Here is a 26614-nt window from a genome sequence, read left to right on the forward strand (position 1 = left end):
GTACTAGATGGTGATATAATTGCTCAGGCCGGAGCTGTCCCTCTTTTCAAATATTTCAAGAGAATCCACTGCAGATCCTCATATCTGAAGAGTTTGCCATCTTTAACACTCGGGATGGCATTTACCCATCTAAGGCTCCAATCTCTACCTATAGCAGTGCGTAGTGGTCCGTTCTCTCATCTCTCCCTATCTGAATGCACCTGCATATGTGATAGGGAAGTGATTGAAGACCTCACGCACTGTGTAATGGACTGCCCCCTCTATGATGAACCAAGAGGCAAGTTTATTAAAAGGTTATTCCCTACCACTTCAGGCCTCTCAAAAACTGAATATGTGATTTTTCTACTGCCTATGTTACCAATAGAGTTGCACTGTTTATTCTCGCCACTAGGAAAATCAGATCCAAATTGTGCAATTAGGATTAAAACCCAATCATTATGGTTCCTTTTTATCTGTGCTTTCTTTTATTACCATGTAGGAACTAAACTGAAACTTTGAAACTCCTCATGATCTTATCAGTTTTATGTCTTGATTTTAACTGATTTTGTATATTGTTAATTTATTTGAAATGGCTCATGGCAATCTAATAAATTGAATCTGAATCTTTATTAACCTTTAAGGCTATTTATGGTCTGGCCCCCACTTATCTGTGAGACTGCCGACCTGCTTATATCCCCCTGCAGGGCACTTCGCTTAGTGGGTGCAAATTTGTTGGAGACTCCTGGCCCGAGGGAGATTAGCCAGGCCTTGGCCAGGGCCAGGGCCTTTATGGTCGTGGCTCTCACCTGGTGGGATGGGCTCTTGGGAGAGCTGGGGGGCCTGGAGCTGTCACAGTTCCACAGGACCTTCAAAACGGAGCTCTCCTGCCAGTTTGTTGGTTGGGGCCAGGGCGAGTAAGATCTGGAGCCCTCCCTGAGTCAACTGACTCAGGTTGCTTCGCATTAACCCTCGAGTCGAAATTCAGACTGTTGAGTGGGAACTCAAGAATTTAGGCAGATTGTGAGTGGGTGGGCCAGAAGTAATATGCCAATGTTAGTCTCCTATTACCCTTCCTTGCATATCAAGGGAATTGCTGATAGCTACTGTGGGATGGTAGGTCAATTTCCTCCAGACCAGACTGGATTCTGAAGATTCTTAGTGGTGGTGGGGATCACTTGGGCATGAAACTGGGGTCCCTGTGGGTAGGAAGGTAGTTGTGAGTTCCTGCATTGTGCAGGGGGTTGGACTAGGTGACCACGGAGGTCCCTTCCAACTCTGATTCCAGGTGGAGGGGGATAATATTAAAGGTGGGATAGGCTGAAGTAAATGGTTTTACTGTTTTATGGTTAACAGGATTTTATTGTGGGGTTTTATGACTGTTACCCTTCACAAGCTGCTTTGCACAGGAGTGGTGGGCTTTAAATCAAATAATAAATTTATGCCCACAGAGCAACCCTGATTCACTGACTGGAAATACAATTTTCTTTCTAACAGCAGAGCATATGCATAAAAATGCAACATAAAGGAATGCAAATAGTTGATTTTCACCTGCCATTTCCTGGAATTTCACTCATTTGTGCATTTCAGATGTACTTATTTCAGCTGATGGTATTAGAGCCCTCAAGCAGACACTTTTCAACATCACCACCACTGTAAGATGCTTAGGTAATGGATATCAAAGGTATGATGGGATGCCTCCCCTCTGCACAATGTGTTAAGCCTTCTTAGCTACTAGGAGCACAGAACTGACAGAACGGATGGTCGGGAGGCAGGTAAGCCCAGAAAACTGGCAGGCAAGATGACCAATCAGCTCCACCTGGGGCATGGAGATTCTTCACTGAATGGTGTGCTTTTTGCTTTGTTCTGTTTTCTCCAAACACCATTTTCTATTTGTGCATGAATCATGCACTACCTGGAGTTTTCTTTAGAAAACTCTATTTGTTTTTAAACCAGAAAATTAATTGATTTTTCCTAGCATGGTGTTTTCTGGACTGATGTTTTCCATAGGCCTGGAAGGAAAGGTACTCCTTGTGTCTTGAAAACAGAAAGTGTTTTTGCTTGTGTTTTCAATTATTCAGGTGGCCGTTTTGCAGCACAACTACCACAAGTGGCAGAGGCAGTGGGAAACTGTTGCCTTCCTGAAACAGAAAGACGAGAGACAAAAGTATGCCAATTTGACATCCCCTCAAAAAGGGCTGCTAAATATTTACCAGATTGGTTCTCTGATTGCTTCAGTGTGGAATGCCTCGCGCACACATGCAGACTTCGCTACAACTTATAACTATTAAAGCTTTTCTCCTGCTTTTAAAAAATTGCAGTCTTTGGTCAAGTCCTCAAAACGAATCTGGCATCACAAACCCGCTTCTAGCTTGACTTCTTGCATAGCTGTTCTGTTGGGATTTTTAACATACTTCAGCTGAGAAAAGGAACATTCAGCTGTGTAATTTGCAACCATGTCACCTAATATATTAATTTTTACAGACCATTGGACATGCACAGGTCTGAACACTTGTACCTGCTACCCCCTCCTTCTTGGTGCCAGTGGTTCCAATTCTTATGAATAACCATAACAGAATAAATTATTAAGAAAAAAATATTTAGCCTTCAAGGTCAAACATCATGACATGCAATCCACTTTTATCTGAAGTTTTATAAATATTCTGTACTGCTCTTTACACTGACAGTAATCGTTTGATCTTTCGCAAATCAATAACTTCTTCCTTCAGATGCATGGTATTATATCTAGTTCACTAAACCTTACCTTGTCTACTAAAACTTAACTCGTTCATGTGAACAATCAGTAAAATAACTGATGAGTTAAATGCCAGCCAGACTCAGCTAGCTGGGCTGACACTTGATGGAAACAAAACTCTCGTGCAATGAGAAATAAATAAATGTCATATCTGATGGCATCTTGAAACCAAACTTTTAAACATTGGCCATTCATCATGCCAAAGAAAACATGTTTTTAACAATTCAGGTTGAAATCGAATATGGCAAAGGACAATTACAAAAAAAATTGACAAGTATGGCATTGAAATAGTTAAGGGCATGACAGCTTGGGAAGAAACTCTAATGCCCCCCCCCCCTGGTTCCCTAAGGTTAATCCAGGGCTGGATCTATTGTGTTAGATACATTTCTTGGAAAAATGTGTAGAAACAAGTATACTTTAGAATTCACTGAGACCCAGTTCAGTATTTTAGAGAAATAATGCTGGTCTTACACCACCAAAATGCCCAATATATTGATTCTAAAATCAGCTGTGATTAAATGAGGCATGACTGGAAAAGTTTCAGGCCCCATCTTCTTTACCTTGCTTCTACACTTTCACCTACCCATGACTGTTCAGAGGGAAAATTTCTCCTTTAGATATGTCCAGAAATATTACACAACGAATCCAACGCATCCCCCAGCTTTGTTAATATTGCACTGTTCATTTACCTGTAATGTGCAGCCAAACACTCCAATCATCAACATGGCAACAGAGAGATAATCTGTAAACACATCCCACCATGGCTTCAGCACGCGGAAGGCTGGCTGCTGCTCTGAGAACTGCCGGAATTCAGTGACAGGAATCATTGTTCTGAAAGACAGCAAGGAAGAAGGACTATTTAGCCTTTTATATCTTATTCACTATGGTTTAGCTAAAAAGAGGTTTTTCCCCTAGATGTTTTTAGCTTCTATTCAATGAACACACAACATTGTTGGTGAATATAGCTCCCAATGTGTTTGTTTCTCTAATAGCAGAGTATGAATACTTAATTCATGGAGATACCATAGTGTGTGTGTGTGTGGGGGGGGGTCCCTTTCCTCCACCACGCCATTTTCCAGAAATGAGCAGCCTTGGAGAGCCACCATTTCAATATTTGCCTCCTTGCGGAAAATGTGCATGTTCTGACATGGGTATCTGTACATTTCCTCAATGGGGTGAACAGCAACTCCGCATGACAGTTGATGGCCCTCATTGTCCTTAACTGGACTGGGTCCTCATCTTTAAGGGAAAAAAATGCCGGGAGTTCCGGTCATGGAACTCTTCTCCTGGTGTTAGCTTCCTTCTTCCTAATTTCCTTCCCACAGAACTGGTCATCAAAATCCAAACTCTGCTTTCACTATCCTGGGAATGGTCACACACATACATCCCAACTGGGAATACCTATCTGTCAGTTCTGAAGTACCATCTCAAGGTCAATGGATGTTATATGGGCTATGTGCCTATTGTCCAGCAACATCAAAAATCTACCATGTGTGAGGAAGTAACATACAAACCATCTGTAAGAAGCAGAACATTACTATCAGCCCTCCCTGCCCTGCAGACACTATTGCTGATAAAATATTGTTATATTCAATAGTCCAATCAGAAGGCTAAATGAAAATAACTGCTTTGTTTTCCAATGATTGCCCTTGACTTTTGCAAAGAACACCTTCTGCACAGCAGGACTGCATTCAGTCATCAGATTATCAGCATGCTGACAACATGTCTAGCATATTCATATTTATAATTTAAAAGTTCTTTTAAAAACTGATGATTCCACAGCTAGCAATTGAAACCCAGGCTAGAGACTGCAATTGCTTGCCAAAGACACTACTCTAAAATACAATTTATAATTGTCATCTGCAAAAATTGGTGCTGACTGTACATGTAAGCAAAATATTCTGATCAGAAAGGTCACAATGTCATGTCCAGTTGAGTTGAAACTCCCGCAATAAACTGGAAAATCAAAAGAGACACCGAACTGTTCCAAAGCTTAATATTCCATCATTTCATACACTGGTACATCCAGAACTACCTGGTAGCCATAGTTCTACATGAACTTCTGTCTATATGTAATTCTGTTATAATTTAAACACCTTTCTGAAGTGCACCTGCTCTTTGTAACACACTGTAGCGTGGGATGTGTGGTTGTTTGGGGGGAAGAAGGAGGATCTAGCAGACAGATGGCCCTGGACAATGCCTCATCATCTAATTCCACAGTTCCTTTTACATTATTTAGATATGAATACCCTGCTTTTCTCGCCAAATAGACGAATACCAGAAGTTTCTTGTTTTCAAATACTAATCTTGCAACTGAAAGCCAGCAAAAAATATAGAACTGTAGCATATTAAGTAGTAACATCTAGGGTTGCCAGGTCCCATCTGGCAACCACCACTGGATGGGTGAGCCTCGTCACCGGTATTGCATAGGAAGTGATGTCATCTCACCGTGTCATCTGAGGGATGCTCTGGTATTTGGGCAAAAACACTATGGTAAAACCAGATTATATCACATAATATTTTTCAGAGAATTTTTGCCCAAATACCAGAGCATTGCCCAGATGTCACTGGCATGATGATGTCGTTTCCTGTGTGCCACCTCTTTCTTCTTGCAAGACCCCTCCCACTGGCCAACTGATTGTTAGCTAGGGGGCAGGGCCTGGAGACACGGGACTCCCACCTCCATGAAGGGTATGCATCTGGCAAGCATACTAACATCAGAAAAGTTGTTCCTAAACTTGATGGTCAACTTACAAAAAACTCTACAATACTAGCATCCTTACTCATGGGAGATCCTGATGTTTCATTAGTAAAATGAGTTCCCTGAACTTCTGCCAAAGAGGAAAAAATGGTTTGTATTTATCTTTATCAGAGAATTATTTTGCACTAGTTTAGTTATCTTCAGCAGCTGGTTTGTGGGTATGATTGTTTCTACCGGACTAATAAAAATTCAAAATAATCCATCAATCCCCAATTTATTTATTAAAGAAGTTTATTAATATTTTAAAAATACATGTCACATTCCACAATAGTGTAATGCAGTGAGCAACCTGAAGTGCACCTGAGCATGTGAGGGTTTTACTTGTACCCCACTACCACAACAACTCAATTCCCATTTCTGTAACCTGTGCACCTCAAATTTCCAGTAGAAGTACTGGAGTCAATTGAATACAATACAAGCTGACCCCATCCCATGAATTCCAGTGTAACTGCGACAGTGTGGGTAGGAACCTAGATAAGAAGGGAGAGATGTTTCAAAGGTAGATTATAGAAGGAAATTACAAATAGGTGGTCCACTACAGCAGGGAGTAAGCGGTAGAAAGGGATCCAAATGGCTGTGTGTGTGTGCTGTGTAATTCTTTACAATATCTGTCACCATTTTTCTGAATTCATTATGTCATTTATAGTCTAGTGGTTTACACAGAGTGAGTCAATACAATGGACAGGATGGGGCATTCAATAAATAATACAATAGGATTCGGGTTGTAGAACCAGTCAGAAATCTGAAAATAGAACTGAAATAAAGCATAAGACTTAACATGACACATGATACAAAAATTGTATAGCATGATCTTAGTTTCAGTAGGCTAAACACAGTGGTATAGACCACAGTCCCTAATAATGTGTCTAAGTAACTTTGTGAATCATTTAGTACAGTGTAATTCTATTGCCTGTGTAATTCAGTTTGCATAATTTGCAGAAAGTCTGGAGAGTGGGCACCTTCATGATTTCCTCAGTCAGACCATTCCATAAGTTAGGGGCCACAACAGAGAAGGCATAGAAATGGGTACCTGCAGAAAACCTTCCTCAGAGGAGCAAAGCTGTTGTGGTAATCCATAGGAGGAGAGACAGTCTCATGAATGTGAGGGTCCAAGTCATGAAGGGCATTGTATGTAATAACCAACATCTTAAATTGAGCTTGATAACTGATGAGCAGTCAGAGGAGTAACTGTAGAATGGAAATAATATGCCTGCTTTATCTAGCTCAAGGTAGTTTCACAAAAGATACCTAATAATCAGCAGCAACATAAAACCTCAATGCCTAAAAAATCATAAGACTCCCATATCCTCAGTTTTATAGCTACCTTCCAAAACCACTGTTGAAACATCACACCAAATAACTCAAACCTTATTTGAAAGGAGAGCCATGAAGTTTTCTCTCCTCAGTTCTTCCAAAAGTCCCCTCTACAACAGTAGTGTCAAAATCAAGAAAGCACAGATCAATCAAATAAGGATCCTATTCTCCTAGATTTGTGAGTGGAAATGATGAGCAAACAGGACAGTTAACTTAATAGAAACTGACACAGAGGCTCATAAAGGAAGAGACGGCCCCTCAGACATGAATTAGGAACCCAAAGGTTGAGCTGCAAAAATATTTTTTTAATTGCAACTATTTATTATAGACAGGAGGAAATATGTAGGCTTTAGTCCCCAATGCACATAAGGGAACACATGGATGCAAAAACATATTTCATTTTAATTCTGGAACAGAAGTTCCTCCTGCTCTTCCCAATTCTTCACAGTGCATCCCAAAGAACTGTTCAGAAAACTACCTGCCAGGGACTTTTAAGTATAGTTACCAACCCAAGATTGAGAAATCCTTGGAAATTTGGGGGCAGAGCCTGAGGAGTGCGGTGAGGAGAAGGAGCTCAGCAGGGTATAATGTCACACAGTCCACACTCCAAAGCAGCCATTTTCTTCAGGGGAACAGATCTCTGTATCCTGGAGATCAGTTGTAATTTTGGGAGACAATCAGGCTTCATCTGGAGGTTGGGAACCTTCCTTTGAAAGAATTCAGGTTAAAAATCAAATGAGTCAATGACATTTTATATTTGTACATTTTATCTTTCTTTTTTAAGCTTTTGGGTGGGCAATACTGAATAACGGAAGTTTTTCTTTTTATGGCACAGACATTTCCCTGCTGCTTCCATGAACTTCCATTAATTTACAAAAAAAAGCATCTGCACCACACTGAAAAGACAGAAGCAGCAGAAAATCGAATGTTCCCTGAACAAATTAAGTGGAATTAATATGATGAGCTCTAGACAGAACAGGCTTGTGGGGTGGGCACGAATGAAATAAGGCAAAACCCTGAATCTGCAATAACCTGCTGGATTTCTGTGTAGCCTTCTAATGGTAGAAATAAAAAAGGCAGTATGGACAGCTAGAAAGTATTACAGTTTTTGTCCCAAGAGGTGAAAGTATATGCCAGACATCAGGAACTCCAGATGGCCTGCATTGCAGGATATGAGGGAAATTAATTAATCGGCTTCATCATTCACAATCTAGATTTCTATTCATCTGAGACTACAGGAAGTTGTTAAATGTCAATTCCTCAAAAGAGGCCAGAATTATTCTGGGAAGGACATCAAAATTCAGAGAAAATACCATAACAGAATTTAAGAAGAGGAAAAAATGGGTATCTTCCCAAATTCATCTGCTGTTTAAAGATTAGCAACTCTTCTAAATGCATTTTCTTGTCTTTCGCGAAAGGGCTAATGCACTTCCAAGTGCTTCTTAATGATTTCCTGAACCATCACCTATTCAGGGCTGCTGGCCCAAGGCCTGAAATGACTTCAAGGTGGCAACCTGGGAAGTGATCCTCCTGACTCACTAAAGTAAGTGGAAAGTTTTGGTCTTGAGGTGGATTGAGAGTGTCATCAAACACTATCCTAAAAGCAAGTCAGATACAATATGGAAGGAGTGAGGCCTAGTTCCTGCAAACAGCATCTGAGATGCTAAATTTGTATCCAGAGTTTATCGCTCAACTTGCAGGTGGAGGCTCACTTTAGAAAATGTTCATGTATGGCAAAAATCTTAGGGCCAAACTACCTCTGATGTAGGAATTCTGCAATCTTATCAGTTTAAAACTATATAATCTGAGTCAGTGTAAAAGACTGACTATGAACATGGTGAACTAAATAAAATTATGTTATTTGGGCCTGAAAATAAAGATATAAATACATATTATCCTACCTTCTTTCAAGGATTTTTGAACCCTAAGCACAATTTCTCCCTTCTCATGTTGATTTCACAACAGCCCCTATGAGGTATGACAAGCCAAGAGTTTACCCAACAAGCTCCCATGGCAGAGTGGAATTTTTTTATTTTGGTTACCCAAATTGTACTCCACAACTCTGTCTCTCAGTAGCTACGGAGAGCCTGATATAGGGACAGGGGTACATGAAGGTATGCTTTCCACAGGCTTTTTTTCCTAATTGAAAAATCTTCCCTCTCCCGATTGCTTTAATGGGAAAAGACAGGCACAATACGGATATCAACATTTTCCCTCTGCTGCAGCTTGAAGCAGAACCAGGGGAGGGTGGGGTGTACAACGCTGCAGGAAAAATCCGCCTTGCAGCACCATGTATTTGTATTAGGCTACCCTCCAACTTTTTTCAGGAGCGACTGGGATTTTCAAGTATGGAACTTCAGTGCTGCATGTGATTTGGCCTTTACACTCAGGGCTTTTCTGCATGCTGGATTGACTTCTGCTTCTCTTGGAAGTCAATCCACAAACAGTGGAATTAGTTTGGGCATGATTCTTCTGCACACCTGCCCTTCCTGTGCTTTTTCACAGTTGTGGAGTCTGTTTATTTTCTTCCACATGTGGCTTAATTACTATTATCAAGGAAATGTGCTGTCATCATTAACGTCATAATCATCAAAGTCAAAGCACACATACCCTTAAGAAATGGCTCTAAAATATCACCATATCAATACATAGTTATCATAGTTTAAGCAGGTTCTCTGAATTTCCATCTTTCATTTTTTTAAAGTAAGTCTCTATTTCTCTCACTTGTGGAGATATGCCTTTTGCTTTATATCTTCACAAGGGAAGACACTAGAGACTTACTTAAAAAAATTAAAGCTGAAAATTCAACTTGATTAACTATCATTACAATACTATATTGAGATAGAACTTTAGGGTCTAAAAATAAAAACAGAAACAGCTTTTGTAGGGAGGAAATGGTTTAATGATGGCAACAGCCCAATCATTGAAAAGTGGCTGGACATAGTTAGGATAAGGTGACCAGATTTTAACATTGGTAAATCAGGACACCATTGATCCGGGGGGGGGGGGGTCTTGATTAAAAATTTGGTCTATATGGAACAACAAAAAGTTTCATAAAACACATAGAATGCAAAAATAGTATTGTAATATATATATTTTTAATTTCAACATAAGTACAATTTGCCAGGTACCCCCAGATGTCCCTCCAAAAGTCGGAGGAGTGGGTGGTACAAAGAAAGAAATACTGTTTGTTTGTTTACAGCCATCCCCTGAGGCTCAGGACAGTTTTGCACCTTATGCACAGGAAAAAGCTGGCTCAGAATTGCCTTCTAGAAAAAGTAGTTCTACACAATCTGAAAACCCTGGTGGGGGGGGGGGTTAAAAAACAAAGCAAAAACCAGAGGCACAAACATGTATGTGGAAATTGGGGGATAAACTGAAACAGTATAGGGCCAGAACTGAACAGGAAAACCCCATGTGGAAAAGCTCTTAGAAACCTAGCTTTACAGGTCAAAGAACAGCATATTTCTTCAGGATTTTTACATGTGAAGAATATTTTTTGTAAGGAAGAATATAGGACAAAGTTTCATGTTCAGAGCTTTCTTTTATCTCCCTTCTTTTATTCCACTTCTCACAGGACACAGCCTTGTCACATCCAACTCTATTCCTCCAGAAATACTCCAGCCAGTATGTGTATAAAGATGCTCAAAATCAAAAAGGGACTTTTCAGCAGGGAAAAAATCATACCACTGACAGTATCCTATTAGATCTTCATGGTAGATCTGCTGGCTTTTGGCAATACAGAGGCAGTTCCCTCTGCAGTCTTAAACACACTGCATGTGTTAATGTTTAATTTACAGTGTCATTTGGAAAGAGTCACTAAAAGCAGCACTTGGGGTAGGTTCCCATATTAATCTCGAAGAACATTCATCTTCATTAAAGAATGGGAGAGCTTCCATTCTTAATTTATGGAGCTGACCTGCAATAAACCTGGTGCCTGTTAGCGGAGGATTTAAAAGTCCCAAATGCATTTACATTGCTTCAATTCAACTGCACAGTAGCTGACAGCCCAGCAGGAATCACATAAATCTTCGTATTGTAATGTGTGTTCCTCTGAGCAGCTTTGGGTATAATATTTGACTTTTACATTTGACCTAAACTATATGAGGCTAAATTTAATGGGGGTGGGGATGAAACTATGGACATGGGGTACAATCCTGACATGCTCATAAGTTAACATATTACTATGGTTATGTGGAATAAAATGACCATTGGATAACGTACCATGATATGGTCCTTCTCCTTGAGGCCAGGAGGATGTCTTGGTGGGTGTTTCCCACCACTTTAACTGGGAGGCAGGACTAAAATTCTTTTAACTTCATGTCCTGCGTGGTGGGTGGCACCCTGCTCCAGTCTGGATATCAAGCCTCTCACCAATAACAAAAACTTGAAAAACATTAACACTATCTGCCTACTGACTAAGAGTCTCTCCCCATTTAAAAACGTAACTGAATTTGGAACTCAGATGAACGCAGAAAATATTATGCTGTACGTGATACGACTAGAGAGACAGAGGAGGGACGAGACATCCTCCTGGCCTAGAGAAGGACCATATCATGGTAAGTTATCCAGTGGTCATTCTCCCTTGAGCTCTAGTAGGACATCTCAGTGGGACATAACAGAGCACACACACCCTCACACACAAATAAGGGAGGGAACTCTTCCAGTTGTCCAGAACCACGTGCTGCAAGATGCACCTACCAAAGGCTGTTTCATTGTGTCCAATGTATGTAACTTATATAGTGTCTTATAAAGGTAGAAATGTTGGACCAGGTTGCTGCTCTGCAAATCTGAACTGCTGAGACCCTCTTGGACATTGCTGTGTTAGTGGGCGAGTGCCTTATGGAGTGGGCCGTTATCCCTTCTAGTCATCCAGTGTACTGAATTAGGACAAAAATTAGGTAAAATTATTTCCTTAGATGGAATTGAGAGTCCACCTTGGGTTTAACGGTGGGGTCTGTTCATAGGATCCTTGTGGAATTCATAAAGTTCTTTTTTAATGGAGAGGGCCCCAAACTCTGCCTGCTTGTAAAAACTCCAATATGTTTGCTATGAAGGGTTTAAGGAAATCTACTTTTTTTCTTTTGGCCCATCAGATAAAAATTTTCCATGAACAATAATAAGTCCTGTTTGTAGAACTTCTACTAGCTGCCAAGATGGTGTCTGTAACATTTTCAGAATAAGCTAATTGTTTCAGCTGTTTCCTCTCAACTTCCATTCTTTCAGAGACCAGCATTCCAGTTCAGGATGGAATACTGGATCCTGTTGGAGAAGGTTCTTACATAATGGCAGTGAGAGAGGAGGGGCGATCAATAGTCTGATCAGCTCTGAGTACCAGGGCCTTCTTGGCAAATTTGGAGCTATTAAGATGATCTTGTTTTCTAGGGACCTTATCCTTCATAGAAACCTTGGGAGGAGGGGGGGGAGGTATACATTATCCCCTCTGGCTATGCAGCTGTAAGAGTGACCGTGATCTCCACCTTGGGTGGAAAAACCTGGTGCAGAACCTGTGAGTCTGTGCATTTTTGCTGGTGGCAAAAAAGTCCATCACTAGAGTGCCCATGTGTCTGGAAATTGACTGGAATATTTCTCTTTTTAACATCCACTCTGAGTTCATTACCCACTGTCTGCTTAGAAAGTCCATATCCAATGGTCAATCCTGACATGCTCAGAAGTTAACGTATGACTATAGTTACGTGGAATAAAATCACATTGTTTTCAGTGAGACTTAATACAAGGTCCAACAAAATCTGAGTCCAATGGCACCTTTAAGACCAACAAAGCTTTATTCAAGGCGTGAGGTTTTGTGTGCATGCACACGTCCTCATTCCAGGTAGGTATGTCTAGGATTATAGGACTGGACTGTATACTCCATGCAGAGGAAAACTGATACAGCATACAGATTTTGCAGAAACCTAGCCCCCCTCCCCCCACTCCTGCCCCCCAGGTCTCCTACAATTAGCATAACTCCAGATCCTCTGTACAATTTGTTCACTGATTTAACACTTTAATGTTAGGTTATGGATAGGAAACATGCTATTTTGCAATCTCTCACAGAAAATTCCCATGACTGCATTAAATCTCCAACAAAAAGAAGTCCCATGACTTAATCAACAGTGACATACTGAGGTTCATATTAAAATATTTTTTATCTGAGGCACTTGCAGAATCTGTAGGCAGAACATGGTCAGAGGCTGGTAATATCGATCTTTTGTTTTGCATGCGAAGTATTTGTTTGTTTGTGTGTGTGGAGGGGGAGGGGATTGGTTTCCTGATGAAGCGGGCAGTTCATATCCAGGCTGGCTTCTGCAGATTCCAGTGTGAGATAGCAGTTAGAGGGACAGATTAGAATCTGGGAGACCCAGGCAGGGATAAAGGTAAAGGTAAAGGTATCCCCTGTGCAAGCACCGAATCATGTCTGACCCTTGGGGTGACGCCCTCTAGCGTTTTCATGGCAGACTCAATACGGGGTGGTTTGCCAGTGCCTTCCCCAGTCATTTCCGTTTACCTCCCAGCAAGCTGGGTACTCATTTTACCTCCCTCGGAAGGATGGAAGGCTGAGTCAACCTTGAGCCGGCTGCTGGGATCGAACTCCCAACCTCATGGGCAGACAGATTCAGACAGCATGTCGCTGCCTTACCACTCTGCGCCACAAGAGGCTCTCAGGCAGGGATAGACTAGGCCAAAAAAGCCCTGGACATGAGCAGCCTGCCCTTGTCATGACCCCATGATGGAGGAAGGAAGACCTGGCAATGCAGAGCAGCTTGTGCCTTTCCCCAGAAGACCACAATATTAGATTACAAAAATAGCTGCCTGATATTTAAGAATGCTTTTATTTCACAGGATTTCCCCCCCCCCCGTGTTTTAGAAATGTCATTTTTATTTAACATTCAGGTCTACAGCATGACCTACATCAATATGAAAAATAAGCTTGTAGTTCAAGGATTGTAATAAGCAAGGCACAGAGGACAAAGGGAAGCAAATCAGCCAATAACCAAGGCAATCCTGGGAGTAAACGGGTGACCAGCTGAGGGAGGTCAGCGTATGTGTATGCATGAGTGGCTAGAGGAGGACTCTAACTGAAGACAACATGGATAAGACTGAGGTGACTCATCTGCTGAGAAGATCCAGACCAAGTATAAGAGGACAAGCAGAATGATCTGATGGCATGAGAAGACAGACCCTGGTGTCTTTCCTGGGCCAAGTTCAAACGCAGACAGCAGAGTAAAGGACATGACCAGGCCTGGTTCACAAAGGAAGAATTCAAAATGAGGCACATGCTGAACACTCTACTGGGCAAAACCTGTAGGGGTGGGATATCAGCAATCAATATTTATTGTTGTATCAGTTTCTTCCTTTTTCTATCCTTTTTTGCAACTATCCCTTTTGTCTTCCGCCTGTCATAGCAAATATTTCCCCACATAAATATTAGCTGACTCTGTCAACTGTGTGGGTTACTTCTTCTTCTGCCAGTATTTGGGATTCCCAGATGGCTTAAACAGGATGTTTTGACAATTACATTTGTGAACTTTGTGTCACTCTGAACGTCAGGGATCTTGTCAGATAGCCTATCGCTCCTGAAAACTTACACTGCTGACTTGACTCAAAGAACCCCATATGCAGAAAAGTTGGGGGGGGGGTGCAGGCTGGAAAGATGGCTGGGGAGAAAAGTATACACTCCTATCCACATATCTCCTCTGCTTCAGCGGCTACTTGAGGTTTTAAAAATCCATGGGAAAGATACATGCCTGTGACTCATGTCCCAGCTGGCCCTGAGGAAGCAGTTCATGAGATGAGGTATCAAGGTCCCAATACCAGCACAAAGCAAACCTAACCTCAAATCAGCTTCTGGCACAGTAGCAACAAGCTATATTGCTGCATAAGAGCTGTTCCCTAGTCTTTGATGGGGATTTTTTCAGAGCTGGAACAATGCATTACTAAGAACAGAGAAGGAAATGGACATTCCGCATCAGTAACAATAGCAAAATTCTTCATTATTGTCCCTTGGTAGTAAATGATTTCAAAGAGAAACAGCCAGACTCAGATGTTTCGATTCCACTTACAGTGGCCATAGCTCCAGCACCTCACTATTTATTTATTTTTATTTATTCATTATATTTATATCCCGCCACTCCCGCAAGGGCTCTTGGTGGCTTACAATAAAAACCCCATGCACTGTGGGAGTTTGATTCAGGACCCCGAAAAATACTTTTTGTCAGCACCAACCTACCAGAATTATCCTTCTGAAATTATTCCTTTTGTCAAACGTGTCGCTGGCTCTCACCTCATTGGAATGTTGGATTCCTTCTGTAGCAGAAATCAATAATACTTCTGCTAATAGGATTGGAAGATTGTTGGGTTCTTGGGTGGGGAGATGGATGCAGGCCAGAATGAAATGCCCTTTGTAAACTTTTTCTGTCTAGAACCGGAGAGGAAATGCTAATGAATAGATCGCCTCTTAGAAGTTCTTATACTTTCTGCCAACTATTCCTATCTTTGGTAAGCTGCCCCTCATTTTGTTGATCATAACTACAAATGTCACAGTTCAAATAATCAACATTAAGGGACAAGAAATCTAAACTCTGAAGCCAGACCACTGCTTTTAAGGAACTGGAATGTTTTCAAGAATGTATTAGGTTAATAATGTAAATTAACCATTTTTAAACCAACGTCCCAATCTGGCAGTAGGATTCTACGAAACACTGTGAGAAAATCTCCCTTTGTTTTAAAATTCAGTGGCATCACAATTTTTTTAATGCTGCTTCTTGGGCTTTCTTTTAATCTGGCAGTAATAAGAAGTTAGTATTGCCAATAAGAATGCTTCCTTTTTACATGAAACCATGTGTACCTTGTACCCAACAATTACAATGGGAATCCTGTTAAAAGGTCAGAAACAAGCATTTGATGAAGCCCAACTACTAATTTGGTCAGATCATAGGCAGGGCTCAGATGGTGGCAGGGGGATGGAACACCTGTCTGGACATAACTACACCTTCCATTAATAGCTAGTAAATGAAATGGCCCTTAACTAAGGTTGGTATGGTACTGCTGTTTTAGGAAGTAAGATAATAGTTTTCCTTATATGTATTGGAAAGATGCCAACTGGCTCTCTTTCATGAATTGGACACTCCAATCAACTATCCCTTTCCTGATTTTAGGGAGGTGCAATGCCTATATGTGTAGGAATGGGTGGGTGCAATGTATCTAAAAGAAGAATACATTTTAAAGATGCAATTTCATGAATTTCCAATTTTCAGGTCATTTCATAGTTTTGCACCAATTGTGTAATCAATACAAATCATAAGAGTAGCACGAGGTCTCAACCAATAGAGTCTAATTTCTAAGGCTGGAGACAATAGTTTTTAACAATGATGGGAAAGTCATGAGAGTGGATTTGCTTCCCCCACTTTACCACTTGTCCCTTTTCCTTCTGTTCAGCAGGTTTTACATGTTTCTGAAAAGGTACAACACCTTGAGTTGGGAGGGGGAATTGGCTATTAAGTCACAACTGACTTTTGGAAACCCTGGGGAGGGGGTTTCAAGGCAAGAGTCCTTCAGAGATGGTGTGCCACTGCTTGCTTCTACATCACAATGCTGGATTTCCTTGGTCGTCGCCCATTCATACATTAACCAGGGCTGACTGTGCTTTATTTACAAGATCGGATGAGATCAGGCTACCCTTGGGGCTAGCCACGTCAGGGCAACACCTTTTTACCAGGTGAAAATAGGACATTCTATGTGTGATGCTCCTGTCTTCTGTCTTCCAAACCTTTGAATTTTCCGGGGGGGGGGGGGACCTACTGCTTATCCCCAGACTAAAACTGCTTCCATATAAGGTTTCTTCTCAAAATGGACAGCAGCATGCTCATGCATTCAAAGGGAATTTCAACACAGCACTGAATTCAATGAGTGTATGACTCAGAGGCCTCCTGGGGCATTCCCCTTGGAGAAGGATCAAATACCTCCTTCAGTTCAGTAGGCACCGTAGGATGGCTGCAGGCTGAGCATTAGTGTAGATTTCATGATCTTTGGCTACCCCATTCTTGACATTGCTTTCTGCCATCTTGTTGCTCGCTGCAGGGTCACTCACAAGACCTCAGAGTAGGAAGGCAGTAGGTAACTTGCCTATAGGCTGCTGCTTCTCAGCAGTAAGGCCTCATTTACAGTCACAAGCCCACACACCACCTTCCTCTCTGGATTTGTAGGAGCCTCCTTTTAAACCTTACCCTTCCCCCTTCAGACACTCCTCTTCCTCTTCATAACCCCTTTCCAGTCCTTCATAACCTCTCCCAGCTGCTCCTCATCTCCTTTCCTCTGAGCCTGAGGAGAGCCCGCCCTGACAGCCAGCTTTTCTCCAGGTGCTCCTCTGGAGTATGTGATCCTGCAGCCAGATTCTGGATTCTTTCCAGGTGAGTGCAGGATGAGATCAGGGAGTAGTCTGCACAGGGCTTCTTACCCACTCCCAGATTGACTTAATCCCTGCAGTCTACACTGAATTTGATTTCCATTTTGATTTGGGGTATTTTAAATTTTCCCTCTGCAACATACATGATTGATTCGTGGTGACCCTACCTTTTCCCTGCGATATCCTAGAGTAAGGTGACCAGATTTTAACATTGGTAAAGTGGGACACTATTGACTGGGGGGGGGGTCTTGATTAAAAATTTGGTCTATGTGGAGCAACAAAAAGTTTAATAGAATAGAATGCAAAAATAGTATTGTAATATATTGTAATATATATATTATCCTGTTGTCTTTTTACCGCCATCTTGGGTTTTTATTGGGGTCTTATTGATTTTATGGGTTTTTAGATTTATGTAAACTGCCAAAAGCTGGCATCTCCGGGAGTTATTTATTTATCTGATAAATAAATAAAATCAAAATGTTACCCATGTCGTACAACATTTAAACACCCATAAAGGGGGTCATTCGGATTTTCAGGCAGTTACCTCATCAGAAATGTTAGTTTAAGATCACCCCCATGGCAGAGTTAGAGAAAGTCATAGAAATAGTTGCTTTCATGGGTTGTGGCCTCTGTAGACAAGGATTTATTCTGCCTCGCTTCCATGTCAAACAAGGAGGCCTTTTACAGCCTGCAGCATTTCTTAGCAAACAGCAACTTTTTAGACATCTGGATTAGCATACATTCAGCCCCAATTGCTTCTTGTGCATGTTTCTTCCTCAAAATATATCAAGCCTCCAGACCAAATTCAGAGCTTGTTAGAGACATAAAGGAGCAGTATACTGAAAAACATCACTTATCAAGGTCTCTGTAATTCAGTTCTCCTAAGAAAGCATCAAGTGTGGGCAGTTTTTTATGGAATATGCTACAGATAATCAAAGTGGCTGCACAGTCAGTAGAGTTCCCCAATTAGGGTTGCCAGCTCTGGGTTAGGGATTACCTAAAGATTTTGGGGGTGGAGCTCTGCAAAACAGGTAACAGATCTATCTTGTCTGGAGATCAGGCCCCACCTGGAGGCTGACAACCGCACCGCCAACCTCCAAGAGGAAATTGGAAATCTCCCAGAATTACAACTGATCTCCAGATGAAAGAGATCAGTTTCCCGGGAACAAATGGCAGCTTGAGAGGGTGTACGGTATGGCATCATACCTCACTCAGGTCCTTCCTCTCCCTCCCCAACGCTTCACACCCAAAACTTGCAGGAATTTCCCAAATCAAAGTTGGTAAGCTGCACTGGGCCTACTGATCTGTGCTGTGTTTTCTAGGCGTGGGGTGAGTGACTGAAAGGGAAAAGGGCAAAACATCTGTTCATTCATCTGAACAGATTTCTTCCATTTCCTGGGCTGCCCTGCCCTTCTTCACAAGTACAAGGTCCTACTGTCTAGCCCCGTAGAATATATCACATCTGCTTCTGAGTTTTCTGTGCAATTCAAACACCATCTTTCTGTGCAATGAGATAAGATTGCAGTTGGAAAACCAAAGATTCCAAACCTCACTGTGGGTGTGGAACTAGCCACACAGTTTTCTAAAGCTGTGATCTACGATCTTACAAAAGCACTACAAGCAGACACACTAACATACATGTTCAGAACTGGGTTTCAAAAATTTTTGTTTTGTGACAGCCTTATTTTTTCTTATCAAGAAACAGGTTGCTTATTAAAGACCATGCACAGGGGATACCTTTACCTTTAAGCATAGGGGTAGCAGTCTAAAGAGCTCCAATGGGCTTGTTTTATTCTTTAAAGACAAAAAAGTGAAGGACGCACAATACAGTCATGCTTCCGCAAAACACTATCAAGGGAGTAAACATTTCCCTTTCACCCTGAATTAATATATCTCCTTTGGACAGGCTCTCTTTTGATAGCTAAATGTGTTTTTTTTTGGGGGGGGGGAGAGGGAAGCTTTTGTTTCAGAGCAATCAAGTACTATGGCATATACCTTTTAGGGTTGAATTTAAAGTAAAATTACAACACACAGCAATGATGAAAACATCACTTGAAAAAAGAATTAAGATATACCCATCTTTCCCTGAGCTGTGAGCAACAAGTAGCTGAAATGTTACCTGGGTAATTTTAATAAAAAATAATTTACTAAAATTAACCGTGCCCAGTGTATGCAAAACCGCAGCAAAGAACTTCTGACACTTGGGCATTAAGATCCTAAGCCAGTGTTTCTCCCAATATGGCCCAGGGCCCCTTAGGGTTCAAAAAAGTTATCTGGGTGGGGAGATCTTTGTCGAGGGCAAACTGATGTGAAAATGGAGCCCACTCAGACTCCTCAGAAGAAGAGTGCACAGATATATTTCCCTTCTTTCAAAGAGCTCATCTAACTTCTGTATTGCCACAGAGCACAAGCCAGGAAATGTGGTGACTAGTTTCTGGGACCAAGCACCTCTCCTAGGAACTTTAATTGATCAAGTGGCACCAAGGAAGTAAAGTTTGAATACAGACAGAAGGGGATGTAATTCTAAGAACACCTTCCTGGAACCAACCCCCCCCCCCAATAAAATTACTTTCTTCTGAGTAGACCTGCCTAGGATGGCTCCTATAGTTACTCCTGATATAAGACTGATTGGATTTTGACTGTATTTCTGAATACAGAGGACTTCAGCCCAGAAATAAAGAGGTGCTATTCTGCATTCACAGAGTGTAACTGCTAATGGATGCAAAAGAATGGAAATCTCTATAGGGCATGCACTCTATGGAAAGGAGCTGTCCGGCAGACATCAGCAAGGAAGAAGAAGCCTGGGAGACGGGAAAAAGGTTTTAAGTCATAATTGGAATCTTTCTATTCCTAAAATTTGAGAACCACTGTCCTAGTCTATTTACTTTAATAGTGAGTTGACTTCTGTGACGCTTATATCCAGTTAAGTATGTAAGTTAGAGGGTCTGAATCTTGAAACTGCTTCATACTGAATCAGACCCTTGATCCATCAAAGTCTGTATTGTTTGCTCATACTGGCAGCAGCTGTTCAGGGTGTCAGGGTGAGGCCTTTTTCATCACCTCCAACCCGGTCCTTTTAACTGCAGATGCCAGGGACTGAACCTGGGACTATGCAAGGTAGTTCCAAATAATGTCTTTAGGATCAGGATGTGTCGCTAGGGCAATATTTAAAGGCTATTGTTTGCTTAAAGAATGACAAAAATCCCTTGCTAGGAAAGAATATTCCCTTGTGCTGGAATTAAGCTACTGCCAAGAGCAAAATATTTTCTCTTTCCCCCTACACTGAAGATTTCGGTTGCAGTCCTGCACAGATTTAAGCTACTGAAACAACTTAACTAACCTCAAGGATACTTTGACAACCTAATTATAAGCAGGATTCAAATTCAAATGAACTCAGAGGAATGACAATCACAGCTCTAACATCATTTCTACTTTAAATATTCAACACTGAAAGAAATAACCTTAGCACATTTGCTAAAGCCAACTTTCTAAATTTCACTTTGCATGGAAGTAGATGATATGCTTTATCAGTAGATTCCTAGAAATTCCTAGTAGATTTCCACATCTTCAGGAAAGGACCTGCGATAGCAAGACTTCATGCTTGCTGTGCAAATAGAACACTTTGAACTGCTAAGCCCTTAGGACTAGTTTAAGTGTTCCAAAGCAACTACGTTTAATTTTGGATGGTATACTGCAAATATATGGAAGACATAACAGCAAACCATGGTTTGGCATTACATGAGTGAAAATGGAATATAGGGCTCATGTACCACCCAATTTTCTTTGTGTGGGTTGATATCCCTTGTTTATTTCAAGACAGACCTTAGTTTAATGGTAAAACATGTTTTATGCTTGACCTATAATTTCAGAATTTTGAAGTATGTCAAACCACAGGTTATAGTTCTAATTTGGATGGCAAGTATCTGTAACCGCTCCGCAGGAGCAGTATAAATAAAACAGTAAGGGCTGTGGGGGTGGGCGCTGTCCGGGATGGGGGGGAAACGATTGGCCCCTGGCCCTGGACTGACAAGCAGAGGGCCCAATCAGGAGGCCCCTTGCCCCAGGACTGACCAGTTGGGAGGCGCTTTGCACCTCCCAACTCCCAAGGTTGGCCATCTTCACCCAACGGCTTCCATTCCCGTGCTAACCACCGAGAGGCAAGCCCTGAGGCCCCGGCATGCAGTGGGAGCCGGGTGGGTGGGGAGGCCTTGGCCCGGCCCAAAGCCCTGAGGTTGCCTGGGAGCCGGGGGGGGGCTTCGGCCGGGCCCAGGGACATTCTCGCCACATTGCAGACGTGCCAGGGCTGCCTCTTGGCCCGGCCCGCAGCCCCAAGGTTGGCTGGGAGCTGTCTGGGGGGGGCAAAGGCTTCGAGGCTGACTGTCATTGGGGGGCGGGGCAGTCTTCAGCGCGGGGCTCTGAGCCCTGCACTGAAGCGGGGGAGGGGGCCCCCTGGCTGTATTTTTTTTTCAGCTGTATTTTTTTTTCAGCTGGCTTATTTTCTAGTAAATAATATTTTGTTAGTTCAGATGTATCAGGAAACATGAAACGCAATCACAGTGCACGATGGGAGGAGGAAGAAGTTGGGGTCCTAAGGATTGTGCTAGGCATATTCACTGAACATAGTTTGACATCATGTGTGAACCGAGCCCTAACTTGTGACTGGCTTGCCTTCAGTTATAACCAGCTTCCCAGTGGTATTTTTCACTGAGTAAAGCAGTATTTTAAGGGTGGCACCATTTGCAGGAATTGCCACTTGGAAACATGACTGTTTCCTGAGTTGTGCCAAGGCACATTTTCCTTTTTGTATTTGATTGTGTCTCCAGGGTGCAGTTCTCAGAGATGCTCCAGTCTTTGCAAAACAGCTCTCAGTCTCTCAAATAATACATGCATGCTCCAAAAGACAGCTAGTAACTCCGGCCTATTACTACAAAAAACATCGACCAACTAGTGGAATTATTAAATACATCATTTCATGTTCACAAAAATGACTTTTTAAACTTGATCTTGTGATTGGTCATTTTCATGCAAGCTCCTCAGAAGGATCTAGCAAACATATATGATCATATACATACAACTGCCTTCAGAAAATCTATGTAACTAACCTAGTTAACGTTCCCACAAAAATGATGCCTGGGAAACATTTTAAATAGTAATTTTTCAGTTGGCAATTCTTGCAGCTGCATCAAATCTACACATCACAGGTCTTTTAATTGCCCAATAATAATAATTTAAAATGTGTACTTCTTTATTGTGCGAAAGAACTGAAAAAATATTGTATTTTAAAGACCTAGGATGACATCAGTCATACCAGATACATAAAACACAGAGACTGTAGAACAGTAGTAAATACATGTCCATCATGAATGGAACACTGAAATGCAGAACTCTAAAGAGACAGCCATGAGGTAACTTCAAATGGACAGATATGCAGGAAGTGCTATACAGAAATAGCCATATGCTTCAACAGATTAAAAACAATACAAGGGGGAAAGGAAATGATTCACAAACCACAGGTGCTTGGAAAGGGGGTCTTTATGTCTTATTTCAATGGAAAATTTAGTCATCTCCAGTTCTATAGTAGTCAGTGAGGTATCTTTGGCACCAAGCACAATACCTTTGTCTAAAACAGGATATTTTGGTATAAACTCAGTTTGTGAGAATACTATATAAACTATGAATAAGCAACCTATTTTGGGATTTACCCTTCAGTATATTTCCTGCTTCCCAGTGGTCAAGATAAATGGAATACCCACAATTATTGACATAATGCTCCATCTTCTTCCATGATAAACCATTCACACATTGCATGACCCAATGGCATTTCAGTGTGACATGTGCAGGGTTATAGCTGCACACGGCTGACAATTTACACTGCTCCTAAGAAGCATGAAATGAAACCACTGACAACAGGCCACAGTTGAGGATACATCACATACAGCTCATGACTAGCCAACCATCCTGTTATGCTTCCTATTGGCTGCAATCCCATTTTAAAAGGCATGGTGAACTATTAGAATCATAGAGTTGGAAGGAACCTCATGGGTCATCTAGTCCAACTCTATGATTCTAATGCCTTTTAAAATCGGATTGCAACCAATATTAGACTTGGACAAAAATGGGCAAGCAGGCCTAACCTTAGTATTTACACTTCTGTCTTTAATAAACTTGCCCTCACTGAAGGCCTCATATTTACTATTTATTTTGAAGATTGTAAAGTCCTGGATGCTCAGAATCCCTTTTAATAGAACTGCCTGCTGATAAAGAAAACTTTGCAGTCTTAAAGCCTCTCAAATGGCCAGGGGAGGAGGAGGAAGAATTCATTATGCAGCCCAACAAACTAATTTCTAAAAGGAAAATGATTTCAGTTTATGAGAATTTGAGGTGTGTGCTTCAAGGCTTATGATTACATTAAATCATCTATTCATTGTGGTTCTGTTTACTTAATAATCAGGCCGCTGCATAATCAGAACACTCCATTATAAGAAAACAGTTCCTGTCAGATACTTGCTAGCTTCAAGACTATAAGACTACAGATAAAATTCACTCCTCTGAATATTTTTCTTCCTTGGTTTTGAAACAGTAAGATCTTCAAAATAATACAGAAAATATGTCCATAAAAATTGCTGGCCAGTAAAACTTACCCTTCTGGCACATATATAACCAATGTTAGCCATTGTTCGAAGTAACAACTGCTAGTGGGATCCAAGAGGAAAGATGATTTGGCAAGGTCCACAGGTTCCCCAAAATATGTACTTTACAGGCAGGTATAGTTTAGTTCTTACTCACTACAATCCACAAGATGAGCAGCTAATAATTTCCCACATAAAATAGTGAATGGGAAGAGTGGTAGTTCTTTTTTTTCTTTGAGGACTTCAAAAAAATCCACAGCTCCCCTGGGTCTACAAAAGCTCCTCTGCTTGGTCTCCTTAGGCAAATTTGATTTATAATCATGATTATTTATAATCCTGTTCTGACCAACCTACACGTTGCATGGAGGCCACCACCTGTCTTGCTTCCCCCCCCCAAAAAAAGTGATAATATATGGCATGACACCATTACCCCCTCTCATTATGGTAACACTCTCCCTCCCCCACTCCACTGGCTGTATTTACAAGGGGCAGAAAATCATAACAACATTTCACCTCCACACAACATAGAGCAAGGAAAATGTGGATCAATGTTGCCCAAACATCTCCCCTAGAAGCACGCAGTCTGAGCCGACAAGTTCACAATTGAGCTTGGAAAACCTCAACGGTATTAAAAAGTTCCAGTTAATATATCTTTATAGTAACACGAAACATTAATTGCAGCTATATCTTTCTCTCAATGACACTCCTGCCCACCCCCAACATCTAAATTCAGTGTGGGGGCATAAAGCGAGCAGTGAAAGCGCGACTTGTTTTGCTTTTACTGTGTCTCTTCCTCAAAGGGCTCCCTGTAGCAGCAACTCAAGGCTACTGGGTGTTACCCACAAGCTAGAGGGAAGTGCCAAGGCTTTTCCCAGGTCCTTGCAAAAAGGATTCCTTGGTCATCTGTGCTGATTTTCACAGCAACTTTTCAACACATTCCTTCTCGGCCAGCTGACAGGGTATGAAATAGTCCAGATAAAGTTAGCTGCGTGGGTTTTTTAAGTCTCCCCCCGCTCCCCTCCAGAGAGATGCAGGGAGCCAAGGAAGAGAACTGGGCACAACGAAGCGGGAAGGCATTTGTTGGGAAAGCTAACGGTTCACTAATTGCTAGCCGGCGGCAGGAGGCGGCAGAAAAGCACACGAATCTCCCCCACCCGCCTCCCGCCTCCCGCTTTGTGCTCATCGACTTCCCGGATCCCGGTCGGGGGGGAGGGGGGTGTAGGGAACCAAGATCTGACCGAAGCGGCTCGTCGGAGGCAGGTTTCGCCCCCCTCCCTTCTGAGTGCTGGAGAGGTGGCTGTCCTCGCCCAAATCTCCAAGCCGGGAAAGGATGGGCATTTCCCGAGGGGAGGGGAGCGCCATCGAGCCCCTCGCCGGTGTGGGGGGCATGCGAAGCCTCCCCCCGCTCTCTTCCCGAGGACACCCAGCGGGACCCCTTCGGGCTGGCGGCTACGGGCCGGAGCCGAGGGCGCCGTCGAAAGAGAAAAGGGCTGCCCGGCGGGCGCTCACCTCGGCGGTGCTCACGCTGCACCAGCAGCCAGGCGGGATTACGGGCGCCGGCGATGGCAATGGCCGGGCGCGAGGCGGAGGCAGAGGCGGGCGCCGGCGTCCTCCATCGCGCCGTTTGGCCGCGGCCGATGCTCCGCGCCGAGGAGGCCGCTGGCTGCCCCTGCCCGCCCCTTCCAGCCGCCTCTCTCCTCCTCCTCCTCCCTCCCGCCACTCCCTGCCTCGGCGCTGGAGCGCACGTGGCTCCCCAAAGCAGCCGCGCAGGAGGGAGGGAGGGAGGAGGGAGGGAGGTTTCCGCTGAGGATGCTCTTCGCTCTTGCCAGGCCGAGGGCTGGACCGCCGGGAAGAGCCACCATGTCGCCTCCGGAGGACTGCAGCCGCAGACGGGAGAAGCCCACGGGCTTGGCCCAAAGTGACCCCCCCCTCCCGGGTAAGCCCCGCTGGGCTTCAGGGCGGAGTCCCGAGGTCGCTGGGTTCTCAACAGGAGGTGCTCCGAGCAGCGGAAGGATCTATCCCCCCCCCCGCCCACCCCCTTGGGAGGCTATTAGTGACTTGCTGAGCAAAAGTGGAGGCTGGTCACTCAGCCGTCAAGCACGTGGGCTGGCAGTGCCAGGGATTTCCTGCTGGACCTAGAGTTGCCAACTGGGGCACTGTTGGGCGAGGGAATCCAGTGGAGCTGTGATTCCTCCGGAATTGATATCTGCAGTCTGGAGCCCAGTTGTAGTTCCTGAAGGGTTCCAGGCCTCACACTGGGAACCCCGCTTCCTGTTGTTCACTGTGCCAAGGCCTATGACACAAGAATGTTCGTATTCTTTAGCAACTGTGGCGATTTCCTCAATGGAAGTTAAAAGAGAGAACTCCCTGGTATGTATAGGGCCATGTGTACATAGAGTATAAAGATGGAACCCCCTGAGATTTCCCAATATGCACAATGACCCCATCAGACTTTCAGGCCCTCTGGGATTTCCGAGAAAGGCTGCAAGGTGGCATCATGAAACTCCTCAGACTGTCAGACTTCCAAATTCAGCTAGTCTTCATGGCAACTTAATTTCCTAGGAGGCACAAAGCTGCTTTTGCTTTTGTAAAGATGAGAGGTGTAGGGGACTGGAAGAAGCTGTGTCTGGGACAAGCAAAACGTGTGCAAAAGAGATGGGTTTCACTTGAACAAAAAAAAAATGGGCAGCTAAGAGCATAATAGAATTTGGGAGTGATGGCGAGTGAGGCTGATATGAGGTGACTAAGGGTCCAAGGAAGGCAAGGGATGCTGG

General features: G+C 42.9%; 1 protein-coding gene across 1 annotated transcript in view; it reads right to left on the minus strand.

Annotated features, from left to right (window-relative positions):
- LRRC8C (leucine rich repeat containing 8 VRAC subunit C) overlaps window positions 1-25815 on the minus strand; it is a 34456-nt gene extending 8641 nt beyond the window's left edge. Inside the window, exons 1-2 of the mRNA XM_077333072.1 lie at window positions 25350-25815; window positions 3421-3562 (exon numbers count right to left, since the gene is read on the minus strand). Of these exons, the coding sequence (XP_077189187.1) occupies window positions 3421-3558 (138 nt within the window). The 5' untranslated portion in view covers window positions 3559-3562; window positions 25350-25815. The remainder of the gene's footprint in view (window positions 1-3420; window positions 3563-25349) is intronic.
- Between the last annotated feature and the right edge of the window lie 799 nt (window positions 25816-26614).

This window comes from Paroedura picta, chromosome 4, assembly GCF_049243985.1.
Source record: "Paroedura picta isolate Pp20150507F chromosome 4, Ppicta_v3.0, whole genome shotgun sequence".
Classification (NCBI taxonomy): domain Eukaryota; kingdom Metazoa; phylum Chordata; class Lepidosauria; order Squamata; family Gekkonidae; genus Paroedura; species Paroedura picta.